At 41.3% G+C, this 23,694-nt stretch overlaps 3 protein-coding genes across 6 annotated transcripts; 2 read left to right on the top strand and 1 right to left on the bottom strand.

Moving 5' to 3' along the window:
* Positions 1-395: 395 nt before the first annotated feature.
* Positions 396-11,025, top strand: ttc23 (tetratricopeptide repeat domain 23). Of its 4 annotated transcripts, none has more exons than XM_040132279.1 (11): positions 396-489; positions 1,465-1,630; positions 2,259-2,382; positions 2,591-2,747; positions 2,845-2,970; positions 7,299-7,470; positions 7,618-7,723; positions 8,132-8,256; positions 8,602-8,751; positions 10,484-10,566; positions 10,779-11,025. In XM_040132279.1, exons 2-11 carry the CDS (start codon positions 1,562-1,564, stop codon positions 10,891-10,893), a joined length of 1,227 nt encoding a protein of 408 aa, XP_039988213.1. In that variant the 5' UTR covers positions 396-489; positions 1,465-1,561; the 3' UTR covers positions 10,894-11,025. The 4 variants fall into 4 exon arrangements, with proteins under 4 accessions (XP_039988213.1, XP_039988214.1, XP_039988212.1 ...); XM_040132278.1 differs by lacking the exon at positions 396-489 and adding an exon at positions 618-1,182 and having other exon boundaries at positions 1,539-1,630; XM_040132277.1 differs by lacking the exon at positions 396-489 and adding an exon at positions 618-1,182.
* A 90-nt stretch (positions 11,026-11,115) lies between these two features.
* Positions 11,116-19,045, bottom strand: synm (synemin, intermediate filament protein). The gene is made up of 4 exons (XM_040132276.1): positions 18,126-19,045; positions 16,789-16,913; positions 15,520-15,599; positions 11,116-15,301 (listed from the first exon to the last, which is right to left on the bottom strand). Exons 1-4 carry the CDS (start codon positions 18,921-18,923, stop codon positions 13,212-13,214), a joined length of 3,093 nt encoding a protein of 1,030 aa, XP_039988210.1. The 5' UTR covers positions 18,924-19,045; the 3' UTR covers positions 11,116-13,211.
* Positions 19,046-20,131: 1,086 nt separating this feature from the next.
* pgpep1l (pyroglutamyl-peptidase I like) lies at positions 20,132-23,122 on the top strand. Its single transcript, XM_040132281.1, has 5 exons — positions 20,132-20,324; positions 20,411-20,463; positions 20,576-20,692; positions 21,220-21,446; positions 21,520-23,122. Exons 1-5 carry the CDS (start codon positions 20,294-20,296, stop codon positions 21,701-21,703), a joined length of 612 nt encoding a protein of 203 aa, XP_039988215.1. The 5' UTR covers positions 20,132-20,293; the 3' UTR covers positions 21,704-23,122.
* The last annotated feature ends 572 nt before the right edge of the window (positions 23,123-23,694 follow it).

Below are 23,694 nucleotides of genomic sequence, written 5' to 3'. Positions count from 1 at the left end.
ACATTTTCTCCATTGTTGCTGGGTGGAAATTAACCAAGAATCACACTAAAAATAAGGATTTAAAAGGACATCATTTGCTGATATTGTTCTGTTTATCTATTATATATTTGCGCATAATATCCAAAGGTTTTTTTTTTAAATTCTAATACAGAAACACTTACTACTACTATAGGATAATAGTAATAATAATAATAATGTATTCAATCTAGATTTTGACAAAGGGGCCCTCTTCAAGACATGGCCTAAAGATCTGACCACGACTCTAATCATGTCATTTATTGTAATTTATTTCCGCATATTCCCACACACATTTTCCATTACAGATCCTGCTGTAATCTGACTTCTAGTCTGGTTGAAGTTGGGTGGAGCTATACTGGGAATTACTGGCCTGGGGAGACATCTAGTCAGGCACCACACGGAAAAAGAAAAACAAAACCGTTTGGGTGGAGTATACGAGCCTTGAGTTTATCAGAAACCAGCTGTGACACGGTAAGCCTGGAGCAAGGAAAAAATGAACCTAAACCATTCAGTAATGGGTTGGGAAATAAAATGGCAATACATTTTAAATATTAAACGTAATAGCCTATTGTATACATATGTAAAAAAAAAAGGGGGGGGGTTGTATTTTCAGCTTTTGTGGATCTACTAGTGGGCTACAACTGTTGTCATAATTATAAATCACATTAAAACTATTAACCACTCGTAAAACCGACGGAGGGCGGATGTGTTGTCAAAGAACAGCGCGGTTCTTGAATGCATCCCACGTCTCTGACACTACGCGCCTGCCCATCAGAGGAGGCTTCCCCCAGCGAGGGACAGTCCTGGCCCGGTCCCTCAAAACGACAGCTCGCCGCCGAGTCCAGCCTTTGGAGGCCAGCTCCCGACGGTGATGAGCTTGTATAGGGGCGGTTTTTCAGTGGAAGCATCACGGCGTGTCACGTCGGGGTGGTGCGCGTTCTGTGTCGGTGAACGCGGCGGCAGCGAGTCGGGCCAGATACCGGGCGGCGCGCAGCGTAACCACGGAAACGCCAACGCAGCGTTAAGTGACACGGCCCGCCGATGGCCTCGGCTACATCCTCCGGAGGTCTGAAACGGTGGAATCACGTTCCTCTCACGCTGACTGTTTGATGATGCTCACACAATGGCCAAAACACCACCCGGTTCCTACGAGTCTCCGGCTGAGTAAGTGATTTCCCGTCCGGCCACCACGTTTGATTAAGCCATGGATTTACACCCCAGTTATGGTACTTACCCACTTTACATAGTACAAAAAGACAAGAAAAATTATCCTGTAAAACTTCAATTCTGTATTAAAGAAGTCCTGAAAGTGTAATTTGTGTGTTCAGTTTCCAAGGAGCCCTCCTGCGTTTCAAATACTAAAAAGTGCTTTCCTCAAATGTATGCTCACCTCTTTTCAAAAACGTGACCTCGTTTGACCAAACTTGTAACCATGTCTCCCGAAAGCAATGGAGGCGTCGGCGGGGGCGTGGGGGCGTCTCCTCCCCGTGCCTCAAATGCGTTGGGTCCCTCCGACACAGGATACGCCAAGAGGGATTTTTTGATGATGCCTCCAGAGGAGAAGCTCAAACACTCTGACAGCCGGGCTCAGGCCCACGAAGACAGGCAAGAGGTGGGTCCAGGTTTAAGCTGCAGTGACACATTAACATGGCTTTCGTTGTTGGTAGTTTGCAGCTAGTTCTGCTCAGGAGATGTGCATTCACATCATGTCCTGCAGACTTTGGTTTTGTGTGTCTAGATACCTCAACATCTCAGCCACTTATTTCTTTACCAGCAGAGAATCATCAGAGACCTAGATAAGGTCTTTGCATGCGTAATTGTTTCTATCAGAGGTTCTCAAAACCAGGATAAGGCCTTATAGATGTTTACCTGTGCAACAAATAACTAGGATACTCCAAAAACCTGATCCTGACCGGGATTAGTCTAAAAACATTTCTACACATAGCTTGTTCTGTCTGACCAATGGGCCAAAACCCAAATATACTCAGATTACAATGCAGTAAAACCTCCAATCTAAGAAGCTGGAACTAGTGAATACCTGCTATATTTGCTTGATAAATGACTTAAAAAGTTAATTGGTTGATCAACGTTATAGGCAGTTAATTTTCTGTTGGCTGTTTTCTCATTAATTCATGAAATTAGCTTCTAAAGGCTACGTACTGTTGTTATGGCTTTTGATGCATGATACAGTGGGCTATTAAGAGTTGTTATACTGACAGTTATACACTATATCTGCTCAGTTTGATGCTTGCATCCAGTACCTGGTGCGTTGCGTGGCTCTGACAAGGCTGGTGTATGGGGATCGGCATCTGAAGCTGGCCCAGGCCCATGTCAGACTGGCTAAAGCATATTTCAAGTTCAAAGGTAATTTTGGAAATAATACTGGACGTAAATCTTAACTACAGATGCTGTATAGTGATTTAGCTACTACATTTTCATGTGGTGTTACCTTGCTCTACAACAACTAGCTAATGAAAGAATTGTTAAGTGGCGATAATGTTAAGATGATATTCGGATTTAGAGTTAACATGCTGTTCAGTTTACCCTTAGTGTTGATTATTTGTTCCCCCAGGCTGGGGACCGCAGGCCCAGGAGCACTCGGCCCTGGCCAGAGAGCTGCTGCCTGTCTACTCCTCTCTCTCCTCCCGCCGAGGTGTGAAGCATGAGGTTATAACGTGTCTCCTGAGCGTACACCTCACACAGGGAGGTGCTGCACTGCTTGCAGCCAAATATCCTTGCCGTGATATGCTTGGCAGTAATGCATGGGATTGGGCAGAAAAATCAACTCAAAACTAACACCTGAAAATGTCCTTGACTCTTTTCAACTCTCGAGGAGGCAGAATTCTCTTTTCTGGAGGCAGAACAACTTCTTGAGGAGCTTCATCAACACAGTGCTATCGACAAGGAAGAGAAGATCAAGACTGAGCTGGAAATCTCCACTAGCCTATGCAGGTTCAGTAGTGAAATTTTTTTTTTTAGTGAATTCTTTTCTATTTTTTTTAGTAGCAGTAGACAGCAGATATGTATTTAAAATAGAAATTTCACCAAGTGGTAAATATACAGTAGATTAGAGGCTGTAATGCAGCATTTGCAGCCCATAGTATGTGCTAGCAGCCGGCACTCAGTTTGTAGCAGTTCTGTCTGGTAATCAGGTGATTTGCTCTATTTATTTCCTGTGACTCTTGCAGTATCATGTTCAAGCTGAGCCGAATAACTTGGTACCAATCCCAATTAAAAGGTAACGGGTCAGGTTCTTCTAGTGGGGATTCAGAGTATAGCCTGGAGCCTTTTACATTAACAGCAAATGTTGTTATAAGTAAATAATATTAGTTTTTCTCAGACTCTGCCAATTTAAAAAAACAGTACCTGTGATAGCACATATAAGTTTGGACACCAGATGGCGATATATTCCTGCAAATTTGCATAAAATCAACCTTTTGCTCGTCTTTTCAAGTGGTGGGGGTTTTAGCTGACTAGTTATGCTAGTAAAGACACCCTTATTTCACGTTCTTTCATGAAACAACAACTTAACAAATCGGGATATTACCCTGTCACTGTCCAGTCCACTCAGCATTCTGTGTCGGTGTTCTGTAATGATGCCTGCAGACCTGCTGGGTGTGGTTTCTGCTTTTCCTCTCATACAGTCACTGCTCAAGCAAGGACACAGATGGGAGGGAAACTTTTCTCATCTTTAAAAGCATTTCTTACTTTTCTCCATGAGCCCTCTGCTTTTTTTCTTTTTTCTGTTTTACTTTGGCTCCCTACTTATTTATTAACCTACCTTATACCATACTTTAACATTGCCTTTACATTCTGGTTGACTCCGTGAGGTACCGTAAAGCCTTTTAATTTCTCTGTTAAATGTCACCTGCTTTGTTTATTTCACTCAGAGTACCATTTTCCATATTATTGATTTGGTTCTACCATTTTACAATGTGCATTTTTAGCCTATTGATGGTATTGACAGTAGAGGTCTCAGGGGTTGTACTACATGCTTTTGAAATGACTAAAGAATTAGTCAATCATGGTGGAGACACCAAGCACAGACATAAAGTGCAGCGGACACCGCTAGCCTCTTTGGTAAACTGTGTGGCCTGGTAACATAAAAATAGCAGCCTCTTGTCATATCTTAGATTACTGTGGGAGAAATTAGAAGCACAACCAGGAAATAAAAGTGTAGTCTTACCTTGGCTGCGATCACCCCACTGATGTCTCTGTTTATTTTCACCTTGTATGTGAAAGGACTAGTTAGTTTTGAATGTATGTATTTTGACATAGTAAAATGTTAGTGCTGTCACTTGAAATGTAGGTATTGTATACATGTGGGTATGATTTCCACATGAGTGCATTTATAATTCATTCAATAAATTTGTGGAATTGCAAACCCATTATTACTCAAAATACAAGCATGTCTTCGTCTAAATATTTGACAAATTCACAATTTTGTTTAAGCCTTGTTATGCAACCTGCACCATTAGAATTTGGATCAAATTACTTTTAGAGAGGAAAAAAACTATTGTACATCAGTATGTAAGTACAGTGTTTCAGGGTTCCCATCCCAGATGTAGTCTTTGGTGTTTAAATCTCAGAGTTTAAAAGCAGGAGCCCTCATTATAAAAATCCTGTTGCGAGGTAAAAATCAGCAATACTCCTGCAGCATTTACTGTAAATAGACCTTATCAGCAGCTGAGGTAAGCTGCACTCATAGGAATTTGTAAATGATGCCATCTTGGTCCAGAGTCAGAGATTGTTGACATGATGTGTGTAATTGAAAAAATGTGCAGACTCTGGCTGGCGTGTAAGCTTGCTAAATCTCTTTTGTTAGGTGATGACTAAGAATTTGGCATGCTTCTAAAGCTGTGTCAGTCAACAGTGTTGTGATGGAGGGGAATGTTCCCACCAAAGCCTGGAACAATAAAGTAAGCTCAACTCTCTTATAGATCCTGGTCCAAATATTCTGCTTGGTTTTAGATTCACACTCAAGGTGTGCACTTGTGATCAGCCAGATGGCATATTTCTGTTGAGGGAGCAAAATTTGTCAGTTTTAGATTTGTCACTTGCATACGATTGTGCTGTCAGATTTGGCAATGGCTGCTGAAACAAATCTACGTTTTAGTTGATATTTTATTTAATTAAACATTTTCAGCGTGCATGTCATAAATTCTCTCCAGATGAAGAATGAACTGAAATAAATTCTAAGGGTCCACAGTCTGCTGGGTTTCATTCAAAAAAGATAATTCATTTCAATCACCTCTTAATGGAAAATTGTCTCTGTTGAGATGTCTGAAATAAAACCAGCAGGGATTTTGTTGTGGATGGTCATGATTGAGGGTCACTACCCACCACCACACAGGTGCTTTAGGATTTTTCTACGGTCTTTTACCCAAGCGTGCCTGAGGCACACGATGAAAAGACTCATCGGGCAGAATACCGTCAGTTTAAAACACCACACAGATTTGCTTGAGCAGGCTGTTGTGTTTTTGTGCCCCTGTTTTCACTTTAGGTTGGCCTTACTGTATAATTTTCCGAGTGAAAGCCCAGAGCAAACTTACATCAACCATGTTCTGGAAACGTTGACAAAAGAGGGCAGTGTGGCTTGCTTGGCAACACATCTACAGATCCTTAATTATATTAAATCCCTGCCCTGTGGACTCTTAGTAGATTTCAGTGGGTTGTGGCATGTTCCCGTTCTGCCAGGAAGTGCATAAGGATGCAGAGTGAATGAGAGGATAGAGGACCATTGTCTCTGTCTGACCATGCAGGCAGAATGGCAGGACTCAAGCCATGCTGGAATGTACTGTAGCTCCGCTTCAGCCACTGCTGCTGCCCTAAAAGGACGTAAGTGCCTGCCTCATGAACACTTATGGGTGGGGCCGCCTACTATCCTTCATGACATATTAGGATAATCTTGGAGTCATGGGAAAATTCAAAGAAATGAGCCTTCACAAGGTTTTTGTAACCTGTGCTGGCATTTAACCACTGAGCCAGGAATACCCAAATCCATGCTGTCCAGGGATGTGAGCAGGACATAACGCTGTCAAGCTTAAACCTTTGGTTCCCACACATGCTGTGTGTACTCACGATACTGGAGAGGGCAGCTTGGGATAAAACCCTGAATCAAATACCATGCTCCTACAGATTACTTCAGTGTGCATTCAATAGGTAAATGGACTGTCATTCAGATAGCCACTCTACACTATGCAGTGTGGATATGGGAAGACTGATTTGTGAAAAGGGGTTTCCTATACTGCCGTGTGACAGCAATGTAGCTAGAGGTTGTCTAGAAGTGAGTGTAGTGCCCTCTGAGAAAGGCTGGCCCCTTTGACTGGAGAGCTGAATTAAATTTAGAGTCCATTAGATGGTTTGAAGCTGTTAGCAGAGTAGCCTGATGGATCCAGTGTCCTTGCAGTGGTTAATGCAGCTATCGTCTCATCCTCTCCCTCCACTCCCCCAAGCTCTTGCACTGCGGTGAACCAAGTCCAACTCCATGCAGTATTACAGGAGATGACTCACTTTGTAAACAGCAAAGACTCTGTTGTAAGCATCAGCAAAACGTGTAGCTTATAACCTTGGTAGCAACAGCACATATACAGATGCGTGACAGATTTGTTATAGAAGTGTAGCTCTCAGCTTGTCTCAACAAGGACCATGCTTAGATCTTCAGCTTTGCATTTGTGGTCTCCTGAGACTGCGTGAGCCGACCCCTAATTTCGACACCCTAGAATGATAGTTTGAACACACTGCAGGAGTTACTTTTTTTTTCCGAGACTGAGGCGCAGTAGTTTAGGTGAGGGGGTCGGGAACAGTCTGACCGTCAGAGGAGACAGTTACAGACTTGTGAAAGGATGCAACAAAAACCATTGAAACGGCAATGTGCAAGCTTTGCCTATTATAGTCTGCACTGCACCAGACTTCAGCTGCAGCCTTTAGGCAAAACCATTTACCTCTCTACAGGACCTGGGTTTGACTCGAGACCAAGCATTTATTTCAGTAATGTGAAACAGGCTCATAGTAATGAAGTAACAGGGTTATGGGTATATACTGTACACTAATAATGCATTTAATAAAGTATGTTATTGGTATAATCATGTACTTTGTTGATCCCCTGGAAGGGAATCAAAACGCAGGGTCAACTACCGAACACACACTGCAGATGTAATGGTTTCAGTCTATTGCTATACCCTGCTGCCTTGTATAGCAGACTAAGCTGGTCACTGTCTTGATGTGTATCTTTCTGTCTCTGACAGTCTCCCTATTTGACTGTCCTTTCTGCTCTATAGGGTCTATAAGAGACAGAGGAGGCCAGAGGAGGCCTTAAGCAAGTGTGAGAAGTCTCTGCAACTGCTGAAAGATTGTGATGAGCCAAAGAAGACCTGTTCTGTCTATAAGGACATGGCCGCCATTGAACTGGACGAAGGTCATTTGGACCAAGCCATAGAACATCTCTCCAAGGCAAGTGGCATATCACTAACACATCAAACAAAACTCTTAAGCACAACATATAGGGCTTCTTGAGACAGTGCCAAGCTGTGTTGTTAGGTAATGTTCCCACACCTCTTACATGTGATCTATCTCATTTCACACATGTGTTTCTGCTAGGCTCATTCCATTGCTGTGAGCCACAGCCTGGAGGAACTAGAGGGGGCTCAGATCTCCCACAGCCTAGCCCTCATCCTTTCTGCTGCACCCGAGCCCCATCACAATGGTGAGTCTATTCACAGACACAGACCTGAGCAATAGGCATAAGGGGTTAATTAGGACTTGAATCCCCCATTTTCTTCCTATATTTCCAATACTTTAAGATTGTGTTATGGAAACCAGACTTATAATACCCTTACTGAGGCCATGTCCAAGTTTAGCCATGTCAGTATGATTCACTCATGTAAACATACTCAAGGCAGATATATGCGCCACGTTATCTATGTGAAGCATAACATCTGGAAACTAAGAAAGCTGAAAGGATTTGTGAAGAAAAATGAAACTACTATTGATAAGCTCATAGTGTATTATTTTTGTAGTAGTATCTATGTTCAGAATCAGTTATTCTGTCAATTATTGCCATAATTTATGTCTTCAATATTCATCATGGTTTTTTTTTCTCATTCTGGTTTAGACTCTGCAGGTCACTTTGAGAGGAGTCTAAGTGCATACAAGAACTCTGTAGGTCCACAAGATCCAGCCTTTCTCACTGTCCAGGATGATTTCTGTCGTTTCCTCCTCCTCAATGGCCAGCAAGAGGTTACACACACACACACACACACACACACACACACACACACACACACACACACACACACACACACACACACACACATGTCTGTAAGATCAGTCAGACAATGCCACCTTTGAAACCACTGAAGATTTCCTTCGGGCCCATCCCATATTTTTGTTCATGCATTTTTGAGATCCATAGCAGATTTTTTTGTCATTATACACACATTTTTTGTTTAGAAAGCAGCACCAAAGTAAAACTCCCTCAGAGTTTGTAATTGTCAAGGGACTGATTCCACCTTCTAAAAGGGGTGTGGCTCTTGCTAGTGATGGCAAGAGGTGACTTGCCTATTTTTTAATGTACCATTGCAGAGATGTGTGGAGATCCAGAGAGCCTCTCTCACTTTGAAGAGATCTACATTTGGTGATCTGAGTGCCGAGGTAGCAGACACCCTTCAGCTGATAGGAAGTGTGGAGATGACTGAGGGCAAGATGATGCAGGCCCACAGAACCATGACAAAGGTAATCACATGTTAACAGAACACAAAAACATAAGTAATGTTGTAATGTTTTGGTTATCACCTGTAAAGGTGTATTAGAAATCCTGGACAAATTAGTAGTTACTGTCATCAAACACGACATTGTCGCTGGCAAACTATTCGGGAGGGTTAAATAAAAGGCCATGTGTCAACGAATGTGGCCACCTACTCCAGTGAGAGGTTGGGAGGCTTGTTCAAAATACACACAAAGCGTCCCTGTCATATTGAGATGAGCTATTTCCACCATCTCTCTAGTGCTCAGTGCTATCAGAGTTGCATGCTAATCTTGGAAGGCTGCAGTGTGCGGAACCGCCCTCCCTGGTGTAAAATATCACACAGAGTGACTTTGTGTTTCCTCAGTCTGGATGGAGCTTGACAGATGGGCAACACAACTTTGGAAAAAGAATGGCAGTTTGCTAAGTGCTGTCAATTAAAGGGACACTGACCCCAATTAGTGTGGCATGCCATTATGTCCTTTGAAACAAAAGGGACATTCTCATGTCTTTCAGCACACATGCATTGAATAAACAGCAGCATTTTAGCTGATTTAATCCTGTTCCTCCTCTGTAGCGATTAATGTTTTACTTGATTTCTTATGTAAAGAGTGTTTTTGTTTGTCACATACAGTATGACTACACGTTTACCCTATGAGCTCAGTACTGCCGCCCACCAAACATACTAAAATACACCAGTAAAGGGGTTTTCTTCATACAAGTGATTACATGCCCTTAAGTACAGGAGGCTGGTTGCTATGTTGCTTTGTTATGGCATCTAAGTGCAGAGGGGTCCAAGTATAACAGGGTACAGCAGGGCTCACTCTCTCTACACCACGCCTGACTAGTAACCTTTTTGAAGTACCCTGACACAGAGCAGATATGTCAGGACATTTTTTTCCCCCTGTCATCGGGACACCATCTGCACTCAGATTGAGTAACTTTTGTTTTTCCAAAGGAAAGCTTGCTCATACAGTAGATATAGTACATAACCCTGACCCTCAAAACAAACAGGGAGAACAAAGGTGCACACAGACACACATTTCAGATTTCCCCCTTCCTCTGTAGTGTTGCTGAAAAAAAGGCCTTCCATTACATCAACCTTAGCAACAGTGAAAACATCCATGAGACCAGATGGATCAGTTCCAGATTAGAGTGTTTTACTTTCCCTAGTGAGGAGGGAATGTTTCACTCCCTCTTTCCCTGATTCAACAAAGTTCTCCTTACATTTTGTTATTTTTGATGATTGCAGAAATGTCAGCCAGGCCTTAATCATGTTCGTTGTGTCACTATTTAAACAGTGTAATAACATACATGTGTCGGTACTTTAAAGTTTAGACTTTTCTAGATTTTGTTAAATTATGTAATATTCCCTGATGTCATACAGCTAAGCAGTGATTGCTCATTCCTCTCATCTAATTGGACCAAACTAAATGTAGAGTGGAAAATGACTCAGGCTGCGTCTTTGTTGCATTGACTACCTCAGACTCCTGGGTTGCTGGTTTAGAGTCCTTGTAATAAACCTAGCAGATCCCCCTTGTTGACCTGTCACTCGGAGTGGTCAGCACAGCTGTTATCTAAAAGAGATGGCTACAGTGGTTATTTTGGGATGTTTAAGGCATTCTCATGTTGCTAGGAAGTGTTTTTTCCCCCCTAAGTATGAGTTGCACCTCTCATCTCATCTTCCACTGACCACTCATAGTTTTTTTCTTTTTTTTTAAGTGCCTGGAGATCCAGGGTTGGATTTATGGTCCTCAGCACAAAAAGACAAAAACTACACAAAAAGCTGTGGACATGCTGGCCCGGTAAATCTGCAGAACTTTGACTTATATTTGCCAGTAATTAAACTGTATCTTATACTACGACATTTGAGTCTCCTGGTGATGAATCACCAATTGACTGGTTTTAGGAAATGGTATAATGAATTAGACAGAAAGTTGATTTTAAAAAGAAACGGACATATGTAAGAATACGACCCATGTTTCAGTGATGTAACCCAGTAATGTATGTTTTGCAGGGCACCAGTTGTGGCTGAGAGACTACAGAGGAAAGGCAGAAGAAAAACAAAACTTCATATATTTTCAGATGTACCAACAAGTGGCAATGATGGAAACTCCATGTCTGACTCTTGAAATTTTCTTTATTTTGTCAATACGGTAACTTTGAGGGCTTGGACCAAGAACTACTGAGTCTTTTTTTTTTTTTTTCTGTTCAGGTTTTTTCCATAAAACTTGTCTGTGTGTTGGATTATACAAGCAACACAGCTGAAAGTTGGCTTCTGTTTGCTCTGGTTATGATGATTTCCTGTCATTCACAATTCACAAATTATCTTTGAAGAAAAACTCACACTCAGAAAACATACACACAATAGGTTTTAATTGTGTTAAGATGTGAATCAATTTCCAAGTAAGGGCTAGAACCAATTTCAACCAAAGTTATGTTATTTGTTCAGAAGAAATCATTATGTCAATAAAAGCAATGAAATTGGGCTATCCATGGTGACTAACATTTACTGAGCACTGACTCATTAAACAGTCTTTATACATCAGTAGATTTTCTGTATGCTGATGTACACAAGTTGTTTATGCAATGAAATACGTAATGAGTACACTGTACACACATATATAGTTACCTTACAAAGATTCCTTATTAATTATTAAATTACTAGAGTTTGCAGATGAGAAAATGTATGAAAATCTGCTGTATCTTGGAACTTAATTGCAAGAAATATTTTTAACTGAAGTTTCATTTTTTGGATTTCTAACAATGAATATATTTATAAAAGCCTGGCATTCACACTAAACATTGTATTTCTGCACATTGTTTTAACATGATAGTGACAAAAAGCCACTCTGTGAAGACATTGCTTAGTGATTGCAAAGTGTATATTATTACATTCACTATGACAAAATGTGTAAAACACGTAACCAGGCTGTAATCATAGTGGACCTTTTCTGCCTCTGCAACTGGTACACAACACAACAAACCCTAGTGAACACTCAATGCCACTAAGCTGATGATCCAAAAATAGTCACAGTCATGAACACACTCTTATGTCAGAGTAAAGGTGAATCCCTCAAGCCAACACTGTGATAAACAACAAATGTGGACAAACAAAAGGCATGCAGACACAACATACATCAAACCAGATGTGATTATATTTTCTTTAACAACACTATTGTCACATACTTAATTCATTAAGATCCTGCTACTTCTTTTCATTCTTTCATCTTACTATTTGCTTTTCAAATTGACAATCCTCTTTTGGAGTTCTAAATGGTATAATCCACCATTTTGAATTCCCAACCCACTAATCCCATGTTCAGAGCAAAATGTTCACCATTGAGAAACTAAAAATGGTAGTGATGCATACCATGTAATGATAAACTTTTTATAAACATTTTTCACATTGATTACACTGATCATGTAGCCCGCCTTTGGTTACATAATGGCCAGTTTTTTTCTGATAATTCAAAATGTGTAATGTGCCATTAGGTGTGAGTTAAGTTAAGCTGGCAATACCTAACTTTTTGAGTTACTTAACAACCACTTTTAAACACTACTTGCACTGCACCTTGACTTTTGCATTCAAAACTTGTAAGATTTCGTGAGACAAATTGCCATCTTTTTCTTCACTCCCACTATTCTGTCAGCTACAAGCTTAACTATATTCTGTACACACTAGTGACTACTCCTTAAAATAAACCATTGTGTTCCAGGATGCAGTATATGCTAACGTCATTCCATTCGGTAGCAGTGCCTGAGACAAAAGAAAAATTAATGGCCCGATCTGCACATGGTGCACAGCACCTCAACACTCCAACTGGCATCTGTTGGTCTACATTAAATGTTGACCAAGGAGACTCAACATTACAGTAGACACAGCCAGGATGTGACGATTGGGTTGATGGTGTGCTGTAAACTGCAGAACAGGCTGTTTAAGCTGTACAGCACAGGTTAGTACATTAATAGAGAAATCTAGAGAGAGTAAACAAAACTGTTGTAAGATACTGTAAACTGCAAGCTATAAAAAGGTTAACACATACCAGCGCAACACTCCATCAGTATTAACGACCAAAAGAATTGCTACAATATGTATATGTTACAATTCTAACTTAAGATAGCTCCTATTAGTTAGCACTGAGTATTTTTGATGTATCACTGCTGCATTGAAAACCATGAAAATATGTATTAATCTGGTCATTTTAACTTATTAACTGAATTTTGCTTAAATCATGAGGTACACTTAAGTACAACGAGTTTCAAGAAACACATTCTAAGTAGGTACAATAAAGGGTGTACCAAAATCAATTAGATATATAATGTTTTACTGCAAAAATTACAGTATTATTAGAGTGTCTGCACTCAGCATTAATGCCATATGTGATCTGACTCAGAATGTGCACTACAACAAGTGATACACTGCCAAGTACTAAGTTTAAATTCTTTCTTAGTCATCTTTAGACTTTTCAAGGTAAATTGTTGCAACTCTTTTCTCTTGAGAAATCTTCAATGGGGTCTCTGAGATTTGAGATTGCAGCTCCTGCTCTGAGGATGCCTCAGCATGGCTGCCCTGTACCTCCATCTGGAAGGTGAAGGACTTCTCTGATGGCCCCAATTTGATATGTTTCTCAGTGATTTCAGAAACAGATTCTTCTAGGTTTGTAAAACCTTCAAACTCTTCACCATGAGCAACATCCTCTTCTTTGGCGACTCTGAAGCTGTACCCTCCTCCTGCCCCACCCTGGAAGGTTTTCTCAAGCCCTAGGTTAGAAGATCTGAGGGCTGCCATGATTTGCTCTTCAGACAGATCATCTCCTGCCTCCACCAGCCCTGAGTTTTCCAGAGTTTGAGAGACATTTAGCTCGGCAACTATAGTCATAGTTCCATTGTCACTTGACTGCTGCATTTTTTTGACCTCGACAGCAGCCACATTCTGTGGACTTTCACTGCCCGCTTTTGTGAAGAAAGCCAACTCATCCCTCAGAGGACCTGAAACTGAGCTTTGTAGCTTCTCTAGAGCTCCCTTCAGCTGCTCTTTGGGCTCCAAAGACTCCTCTCTCAGGAACTCAAGCACTGACTCCTGCACTACAGGGGAGACACGAATTTCTTCTTCAATGATGCACTCTGGGAAACTCTCTTTGACAAACGAGTGATCACCTGACATGAACTTGTATTCATCACTTTCCTCTACAACCACTCTTTTCGATGTAAGATTTTCATCTTGATAATACCTCTCATCTGACAGGTCATCTACGACGCCATAATGGCCATACGAGGTAATGCCACCACCCTCCTCGGGTTCAGAAAGATTATCATCTGGTGTAGAGACAAAATACTCATGAGGCTCTTGCTCATGGGAAAAATATGAAGATTCACTCTGTCTAGAGACCTCTGTAACATGAACAAATCCACCCTTCGAATGATCTGTGTCTGTCATGGAGGATTTCATGGCATCATCAGTATCACTCCTCAGAACGTGAACGTCATGAGGGACATTTTCTAGCTCCTCAATTTGGAAATATGTTGAGGAGGGCTCATAAAAAGTAGATCTGGACTTCTGTTCAACCTCAAGCTCCTCATCACTGTGAGAGTCCACCGGTTCCTCAATGATTTCCACATTGACAGACCTATTTTGCAGGTTCTCTGCTCCCTGCAGGTCACTTAGCAAATTCTTGATCATGCTTCCTGTTGCTGTGTCCTTGATGTCCTGCAGTGAAACCTTCTTCACACCTTGGCTCAGGAGTTCATCCAGGGCCAAGTCCTCAGAAATATCCAGGTCTTCCTCCACTTTGGACTCCAGCACAATCTGTGTTTTAGTTGTGCCATCTTCCTGCTCAGTTTTCTCCATGTGATATTTGACCTTGGATTCTCCCGATGAGTGAACCTTAGCTTCCAAACCTGCTGGTTTTATCACTTTCTCAATTATCTCCTCTACAGACACAGAGTCTAATATCTTCTTCTCACTTGGCACTTGCATAGACTCTGTTCTCTCTTTGTCTTTGAACTCGCCGTCATAAGCATTATTTATCTCTGTTTCATCTGACAGTTGCCTTTTGCTTTCTGTCTCAGTTTTCGTGCTCAGGCTCATCATTGGCGGTGACACCACTTTCACTGATTTGGTCTCGGCACTGGAGGGCCTGATGGGACTGATTTGGTTCTCCACCTGAGAGACCTGTTTGATTTTCACAGTTTTCTCCTCTGCTGTTGTTTTCTGTACACCTTGACTCCTGTGGTTTTCACTCTGGCCTTCTTGTTTATCTTTGCCAGCAGTAGGGGTGGTGGTGGTAGTGGCAGGGGTAGAAGCGGCAGCCCGAGCTTTAGTGAATGAGATCATGTCCCTTCTGGATGCAGGACTCTGATGCCGAGCTCTGCCTGCAACTGAAATAGGAATGACCCTTGAGGGACTTATGGACCCAGAGGGAGGCACAGGGGATCTTCTCAAGCTTGATGTTGGCGGCATGTACCTAATGTCCGTATGTTGTCTGCTGGTTAGGATGGAAGCCCTTGGTGTGTAGCGTTGGGCAGGCATCTTGATATCTGCAGCAGAAAAGTAATTAACATAAATAATTAATTGATGTGTTGACATTTCCTATTTAGTCAGATCTCTTGACACTTCAAATTGACTGTTTAGTGTTGCTTAATATCTGAACATAGTTTTATTTATTCAGGTAGATACGTAACACTAGCCTTAAAGTGTTCTCTTGTAATCAGTATATTAGTAACAATAATTAAGCTAATATTATTCAATACAGTACCTATTATTCTTTCTCTCTGATGCTGATTCAGCCTGCTATGAGCATCTTGCAGGCCCACTCTCTCACCCTCCAGGAGAGCCCTGAACAAACAAGAAACAAGACAAAATACTTAGACAAAGACAAATAGGTTAATATAAATCATTGGTTATCCCCCTATTTTAATAAAATTATTTTTTGCATATATTTAAAAAAAAAAACACAAACACAAATACCTCACAAGACGCTGTACATCATTCAGCTCTGCCATCTCAACCTTTTCAAACTAAACGCAACAGGCTTACAAGACGGTATGAACCTGGGACCTGGCCATATAGGGTAGTAATTATCAAAAACACATAACAAGCCACTGTTATGTAATGAATACATTGTATTAATTTCCTTAAACAGCTCACCTTCCCTTGGCCATGCTTCAACAAACATACAAAAGAAAAGCAAAGTCCATCAAAAAAGAACAACCTCTCCGAAGAGTACCTTCCAAAAGACTGACCTAAAAATAACACTTACAATGAGGGGCTGTCCACACTTCCCAATGAATCCCAAAGCAAAAGCTGACTCGTGACACATACAAAAACACATGCCATTGCCACATCTCTGAGCAAACATTCTGTCTATTCCAAAAATTCAAAACAAACCAGATGTGTCAGTGGAGATTCTGCCATATAGAGACACACTGGAGTAGATAGTCTTCTAATGAACTTCCTTGGAATTGGCTTAATACTAAGAAAATGTTGGTATGCTTCAACAACTATGATGAAGACTGTTTAGATGTCCTGGCATATGAGGTAAGAGTTTATAATGTTACAAAGAATAACTGAAAAAAAAAACCAAGATATAACCTTTGAACATTAAAATACAGTATGTTTATTAACTGCTTTATATATAACTTTGCCTTTCAGTAAAAATAGTTACTGAGTATGTGACCATGTGTGATCTAGCTATGTTGGGAGCATGAACACTGGACATGCCGTGCCCTCACAGGATATGTAATGCCAGATATAATGTGTCTTGTTTCATAGACATTTAAAATAAACCACAGAGGAAGTTGAAACAACTTTGTTAAACATGTATGTGCAGTATTTATAAGATAGTAAAATGTAGTGCAAATGTCACTGGAAAAAGAAGATGTACTGTACCTTTCAAAACTAATTCGTAATGCCCGTGCTCTTCCTACTAAGACAAATCAAAATGTCTGCCATAAAAAGGGCGTGTTCTACCCAATTTTTGAGTCTGTTTTGACTGGAAAAGTGGCCAAATGAATCAATTCATCACCTGTAGGCAGCCACCTCCATGCCCAGATCCATCTTAACCTGGAGAAGGTGCTGATGTTCTTGCATCTTTTCTTCTATAGTGTTAGCCATCATGTTCCTCTCATGCTCCAGCTGCTCAATAATCATCTAAAGGAGAAAAAAAAGAACAGGAAAAAAGACGTTTTCACTTTGCACATGGTTTACTTTTACAGGTCTGTGGTCTGTCCATTGGGTATTATAATTTTTTTCTTTATCCCAGCAGTTTAATGAAAATACTGCAATCATTCACCTCCCTTGTTACCCACATAGTGTGTGACCACATTTTATTTTACTGCAGTGTTGCTAACTAGGTAAATCAGTTTTGTCTGTGTTTGAGTCCCACCTACATATTTTCGTTTACCTCTAATGCAAAAACTAGCTGAACACTTCTTGTCAAAATTAAGTCATTCATCGTTCACACCACTTAAACCAGTGACTGCGGCTGTAATTTCTGCATGGGCTTTTTCCCATAACATCTGATATCCCACAATAAATGTCATGCTTACTTCTAAATTTTAACCTGTGATTAAACTGGGAGAAATGTGTCTTTTTGAGCAATATCGAGGGCAGCACTACAGCGCGTGGCCAGCGTAGTCATCTGTAACTGACTGACCTGCTTGGGGCTCCAGCTTTAGGAGGTAAATAAGGATTTGTCAGCCTGACAGCTAATTGGTTTAAGTGTCTGGTGTAATCCAACTGCTGTAAAGTACTGGGGGGAGGTAGTGTGTCATTTAGCCACTCAAGCTATTCAATCCTTTTATACTGAGGTCAAATGTTGCACGCGAGATCCATGCTTTCGACAGTTACGGTAAAACAAACTTGTCAGGCACCACTTATTGTTGTTAATGTCATTATGTATCGAGGGTGGGGAGAGTTACATGACTTTTAGAGCCAACATCTACTGCACATATATGCTTTTAGGACTGGGTGAAACCAGAGTGAGGCCAGTTGCAGGATGTCACACATCGTAGCTAGTCCTGTTACAAATTTCAGCCTAGATTTGTGGTGATCTAATAATTATTCGAACAATCATTTAGGCTTATGAATCAGAGTGATCCATAACAAATCATCTGTAGCAGCCACTGACAGCTGCAGCTGCATCAGTGCATTTAAGGACAGTGGGTGTGGCACGGACAAGAGGGAGTAGCCGCTCCCATGGCCCATTGGGATAAACAGGAGATCATTGTCTGTATTTTCTGATATTTGTATTTAGTGGCTTCATAAAATGGCTAAACAGATCTTATAGCCACCAGGTTCACTCGAGTCTCTTTTGAAAAAATAATGATGGGCTTTCTGTGTCCTACTCTCACATGTTCTCACCTTATATTCGATGAAGTCCACGCGGAATTTTTCCTGCATATGCATCAGTTGTTCTTCAAGACGCAGTTGAATGTCTCCTTGTTTTTCCGCCTCTGTGCGTAATTTGCCCAACTCTGAGGCGTACAGCATCTTTTCCCTCTGCAGATCACTCAGCCTCGCCTGGTCCGCTTTGATCGACTGCTCCATCTCTTCCACCTTCTGCTGGTACATTTCAAAGGTCTCAATCCACCCTTCGGACAGACAGCGGGCATACTCTTGCACCTCTTCCATGGAGGCCACCGGGGGCCCGTGATAAGTTTGCGTGATGACTGGTACCACCCGGGACTCCACCTGACGCCGGAGATGGTCCACTTCGTGCCCTTGTGCACCTTCTAGGCATTTATACTCGTTCTCTAGCTGGAGCAAACGCTGCTGGAGTTCGCTGTTGGTCTTGTGAGCTTGGTGAAGCTCCTTCTCGCAGCCCTTCAGCTCGCCACCGATGTCCCTGCACACCTCAGTCTGCTCGCTGCACAGAGACTGAACCATCTGCAGCTCCCGCCATAGCTTCTCCCTCTCCATCTCAGCCTGGGATTTCTCCAACGACAGCTGCCCCACCATTCTCCTCAGATCCCGCATCTCAGCCTTGTACATCGGCTCCCACTCCGCCGTCTTCGCTTGCCTGAGTTTATGTATTTCAGAAATCAGATGCGCATTTTCCTGCTCCAGCTGCTTCGTTCTGGAGAGATACTGGACCAGTCGGCTGTTGAGCTCCTGCAGCTGGTGTTTTTCGCTCTCAAAAGTTCGCTTGAAAGGCAGCATCGTGGCATATAAAAGTAAAAAGTGAGTTTAAAAATTGTTCAGTCTGTATACTAATTTAGGAGACGGGTGGCCCCCCGGTGTCATATGCGTGTGCGTCCGGGCACAACTGTGATGTAACTCGCAATCAGTGGCCTTTGACAAGTGCAGGAGGAGGAGGAGGAGGAGGAAGAGGAGGGGGAGGGCGGGTCCTGCCTCACAGGATCGTCCCAGCGCCTCGGTGTCCCTGGCAGATGTGATGCTGCATTTGAGTGCTGTCTGAAATATAAACATTTTGACATCACAGTAGCTGAAGACGAGGTAAACACAACTGTGAGACTGTGAAGTAAAATTGAACCTAGTTACTGAAGATATATTTTGTGCAGTGAAATAACAGCACAGTCTAGTACACCCTGCTTATAAAACCATAAAATAAAAATGATGGCTCTAACGGATTTTGTTATATAGTTGTTATTTTTACTAAAATGTTTATTTTAAATATATTGTATATCTATAGTTTTTATATTAATCTACGTTTTGTTGTAATGTAGATAATAATAAATAAAATAACATGCCTATTACAACCTTTGGTATTGTAATTGATTGCTTCCATTTTTTCAACCTCACCATATTTCAGATTTAAAAAAAAACATCCACTATATTTGCACAGATACTTAACTTGCTCTTCCAATATAATAATTTATCAAGTAGGAGTAAACAAATTATATAATGTTTAAAAATATAAAACTATTCTGCCAGCACAATAAATACTTTTTGCGCTTTGGGTACATTTTGCTGATAATACTTTCTCTCACTTAAGGAATTGTAATGGGGTAAATTGGGGCATTGCTACTCTTACTTACATAAAGGATCTGAATAGGAACCTTCTTCCACCTCTGGGGCAGAAGTGCAAAGCAGCGTTGTGGTGTTTTAAAGATCCAACACTCCTGAAGAAGACTGCCTGTTGTTACGTTGTAGTTTATTATTTCCGGTAAAACAGAAAAGAGGGAAAGAAAGAACTGTGGCCTTGTGTTGCACCACAAATGGCTTCCCACGTCAGTGTTTTTGTCAGAAGTGGCCATTTTTATGGTGATGTGTAAAAAGTATCCAGTAAATATATGAGTGAAGGATTAAAAAGTGGAGTGAAAACGAAACGACAGCTCAGTCTCGTCATCAGGCGAATTAAACTGGGATTTACCGTAGGCGCCCCGAATGCATCACTTCCACATACACATAGCACCACGCCATCCATTTGCCGGGGAATAACTCCCCCAAGCGGACAAAAAAAGGTGAGTTGCGGGAGCTCAGAGAAAGGCGTGTTGTTTTTCGGTGTCCTGACATGAAATGCGCAACAACTACCTTTCCCTGGTCGACGGGGGCGACCTGCCTGCGCCATGAATGGAAGCGAAACCGTGGTCGTGACAGGTAAAGTAGGAAGCGACTGCCCGTGAATACACATCTCGTCAGACTGGTCATTCTCAGGTGCGATTTTTTTTCTATCCGCCTTCAAGGGTTTGGACCTTTCAGACAGTTCTTGGTGAACCCGAGCTGGAAAGCAGCCCAGGTAAAGTTTTTGGTTTTTGTTTTTGTTTTTTGTTTTGGCGGGGGGCGACCGGCCAGTGCTAAAAGTCCATTGTGATCGACTCAAAATGTCTTTAATATTTTTCTTGTGATAGGGCTTGAAGTTGGTCGGATTGGGAGAGCGGACGGATGTTTACATCAAGGAGGTACCAGTGAGTTATGCCAAGACGCAGCAAATCATTGCAGAGCTTTGGCAAACTTTGAACCCAAAGGTAAAAATGTAGTTTTCAAGTCAAGACCAGGGCCGTCGCCGTTTGATTTTTTTTTTTTTCAAATTACTGAGGCAAGAATTCCCACCTACCCAGGGGGTTTTGACCAAATACCAAAAAGAAAGTGTCAAATTATTCATTATTTGGGTGTTTGAGAGTATTTTGTTAATTCGTTTAACTGTTCAGTTATAGAGATTTTTTTTTATTTACCCCAAAACAGGTCTGCTGTTTCAAAGACCAATTCGCAGGAATAAAAGAATGAACCTTGTATTTATTCCTTTATTTATTAACCCTGATTTAAATGTATGTTGTCCAGAAACACCAGAATCGTCCCATAAATATCCACAATAACAGTTACTCAACCCCCCCAAAAAAACGAAACAAAAAAAAAACTGCAGAAGACATGTTCTCAATGTCCTCAATGGCGGCTACAGCCATGGTCAAGATACAAAATGTTGAAGCCCATAAATACACTCTGGTGATGGTATGAGTATCTCACTTTACCCTTTGTTTGTTGCGTCTTTTCCCAGTTTGCAGTACACCTGGGCATAGCCAGAGGCTCCAGCGTCGTCATGTTGGAGCAAACAGGGAGGAACAGCGGCTACAGAGACAAAGATGTGTGCGGTTTCTGTCCTGAAAGTCACTGCTGCGTGGAAGGAGGGCCAGAGCAACTCTGCTCAGTCATTAACATGAGGGCTGTTTCCAAACAGATCAGACAAGCAGGGATGGATGTCATTTACTCGAGAGACGCTGGCAGGTAGGCATCTGCGTCTGCAGTGTGTTGACAGACACTCAAAACTATGAGAGCATGCTCTCTGTCTTCTTTCCAGGTACCTGTGTGATTTTGCGTATTACTGCTCACTGTATCACGGGCAGGGGAACGCAGCCCTCATCCACTTGCCCACGTCTGGCGGCCTGTCCTCAGCTGACAGACTGGTGCCTCTGCTGCAGACCCTCATTCAGACCATGCTCGACCGGCTGGACGACCCTTCGGGGAACGGCATGAAGAGATGACGACAGCGGATTCCCCAAGCCAGCAGTCGCGCCGAGGAGGATCCCCTAACAGAGACATTTCGCGCCACACAAACAAAGACACCACACCACCGAGTGATGTGGATAAGAAAACTGTGGCTCAAAGCAGTCATAATTCTCATTCATTTATTTATTCAAAATTTCAGGAAAAAAAAAAAAGAAAATACAAGAAATTCTCAGATACACATTTGGAGATGGCATGTCAAAAATACCCCATCTCAGCTATAGGTGTGAAAAACTTTGAGGCCTCAGATACAGAGTTTGAAATAAGACAGAGTCTAGTGAATGTTTTAGATTATTTCTTTCCCCAATCAGGTAATGAACACACAGATTTTGTGAAAGTATAATAATAAAATAATAGTAGTAGACCAAGGCCCCCTCAGAAGGTATAGGAATGCAAATCATAAAAAGAGAGGCATGATTATGATAAACCTCAAACTTATTATTGCAGTTTGAATGCACTGACGCATCCTCCATAAACCTGAGGTTTGCATGAAGAACATTCTGAAAAATTAAAATGACAGATGACTACGTTGCATCTTTTCTAGTTAGTGACTGTATGTATATGCTGGAAATCTGGTCATGCTAAAAAGCAACTAGTGTGAAGCTGTAAACTTAGGCCTATCTTTTTTTTTTTTTTTTTTTCCCTAATCACGTTGTGTACTCTTTACCATGTCTACCCGTAATCTATGCAACATCCCTGTCCTATATATGTCCACTTGTGTATTTAAATGCTGTAGTTTGTGACAGGTTTGTGATCTAATGGTAACCAGTAATTCAACAGTAATTCACCTCACACTAGGTCAATGTAATGTCTACTCCCAGAATTGAAAAGCTGAAAATATTTGTATTTTATCATTACGTACATCCAAACTGGAAAAAAACAAAACATAAATGCACAGATATGTTAAGTAACTACACAAGCTGTTTGCTTGTCAGTGGTGATTTCTGTACTAATATAATATTCAGCAGCAGTCTGACTGTTTTTCAACCAAAAGATTGTTCACTCTTTGATTGTTATTCTCTTAAATCAATCACAGATAAAATGCCTATGAAGAACCTAGATTGAGCACCCAAATTTCACATTAAAAGTTACCCAGTGGCCTATTCATAATACCATTTTTTTATTGCTTTGGGTATTAATTTCAACACGGATTTTTCCAATAATTTTATGCCTCCAGCTCAGAAGCCGTTGCACCGAGACAATGTTTGACATGTAGCCACTGTGAGTAAAAAGTAGAACTGAGGTTTCATGTGAAGCTTTGAGATGTAAAAGCTCCGTCGCCACCTTTGCTCTCAGCATTTGTGATGACAGTATAAGATCAACTGAGGTGACTGTTTGAACCAGCAGCATAACCGTACGTAGCCGTACAACAGGCCAGAAAAGGTGCGTAGAGTTTACTTCCAAATGATCAAAACTCCCGGTAATGGTCACTAAAAGATTCACCCTGATGATAGTGGAAATGAGCACTAGAGCTAGAACGTCATGGCATTCAGCAGGTAGACTTGGACAGGGGAAATAATGGCGTTCACATGGCCATAAAGAGGGGTAAAAGCAATCAAAACAAAACAAAACAATGAAATCTTATAATCTTAGTGACAAGAACAAAGTTTCTTCTGCTGCTTCGATTCCAACACTGACTGACAAACCGCTAAAGTTGTTCATTTAGGACTGAAGGTAGAAACATGTACAGTAGGAGGTGGAGTTGCTGCTATCTCTATAAAAGGTTTTGTGTAGAAAGTACAGAAATATCTTTGTTACATTCACAGTACGGATCCATATACATAACTGAATGTATTTTTTGAGAGAGGGATCTGGATGTTTGGAATAAACTAAAGCTGATGAAATGTTGAATTGTGTTGTTACCTTGCAGCATTACAGGCTGCACGCAAACAGCAAATACATTTTTTTTTTTTCTCGGAGGTCAATAAAACATTTCCCTTTTTTAACTATTCCTCGTGATAACTGTTTA

The sequence above is a fragment of the Xiphias gladius genome, chromosome 8, assembly GCF_016859285.1.
Source record: "Xiphias gladius isolate SHS-SW01 ecotype Sanya breed wild chromosome 8, ASM1685928v1, whole genome shotgun sequence".
NCBI lineage: Eukaryota > Metazoa > Chordata > Actinopteri > Istiophoriformes > Xiphiidae > Xiphias > Xiphias gladius.
Note: the sequence above shows the minus strand (reverse complement) of the source record. Positions and strands in the feature narration are given on the sequence as shown.

Excerpts from the sequence above, each read along its gene's own strand:
- pgpep1l (XM_040132281.1), top strand. The coding sequence starts at position 20,294 with ATGAATGGAAGCGAAACCGTGGTCGTGACAG. Across the intron at positions 20,325-20,410 it reads CGAAACCGTGGTCGTGACAG|GGTTTGGACCTTTCAGACAG; the intron begins GTAAAGTAGGAA and ends TCCGCCTTCAAG. Across the intron at positions 21,447-21,519 it reads TACTCGAGAGACGCTGGCAG|GTACCTGTGTGATTTTGCGT; the intron begins GTAGGCATCTGC and ends TCTTCTTTCCAG.
- ttc23 (XM_040132277.1), top strand. The coding sequence starts at position 1,142 with ATGGCCAAAACACCACCCGGTTCCTACGAGTCTCCGGCTGA. Across the intron at positions 7,471-7,617 it reads CCATAGAACATCTCTCCAAG|GCTCATTCCATTGCTGTGAG; the intron begins GCAAGTGGCATA and ends TGTTTCTGCTAG. Across the intron at positions 7,724-8,131 it reads ACCCGAGCCCCATCACAATG|ACTCTGCAGGTCACTTTGAG; the intron begins GTGAGTCTATTC and ends ATTCTGGTTTAG.
- synm (XM_040132276.1), bottom strand. The coding sequence starts at position 18,923 with ATGCTGCCTTTCAAGCGAACTTTTGAGAGCGAAAAACACCAGCTGCAG. Across the intron at positions 16,914-18,125 it reads TGGACTTCATCGAATATAAG|ATGATTATTGAGCAGCTGGA; the intron begins GTGAGAACATGT and ends TTTCTCCTTTAG. Across the intron at positions 15,302-15,519 it reads TCAGAGAGAAAGAATAATAG|ATATCAAGATGCCTGCCCAA; the intron begins GTACTGTATTGA and ends TTTCTGCTGCAG.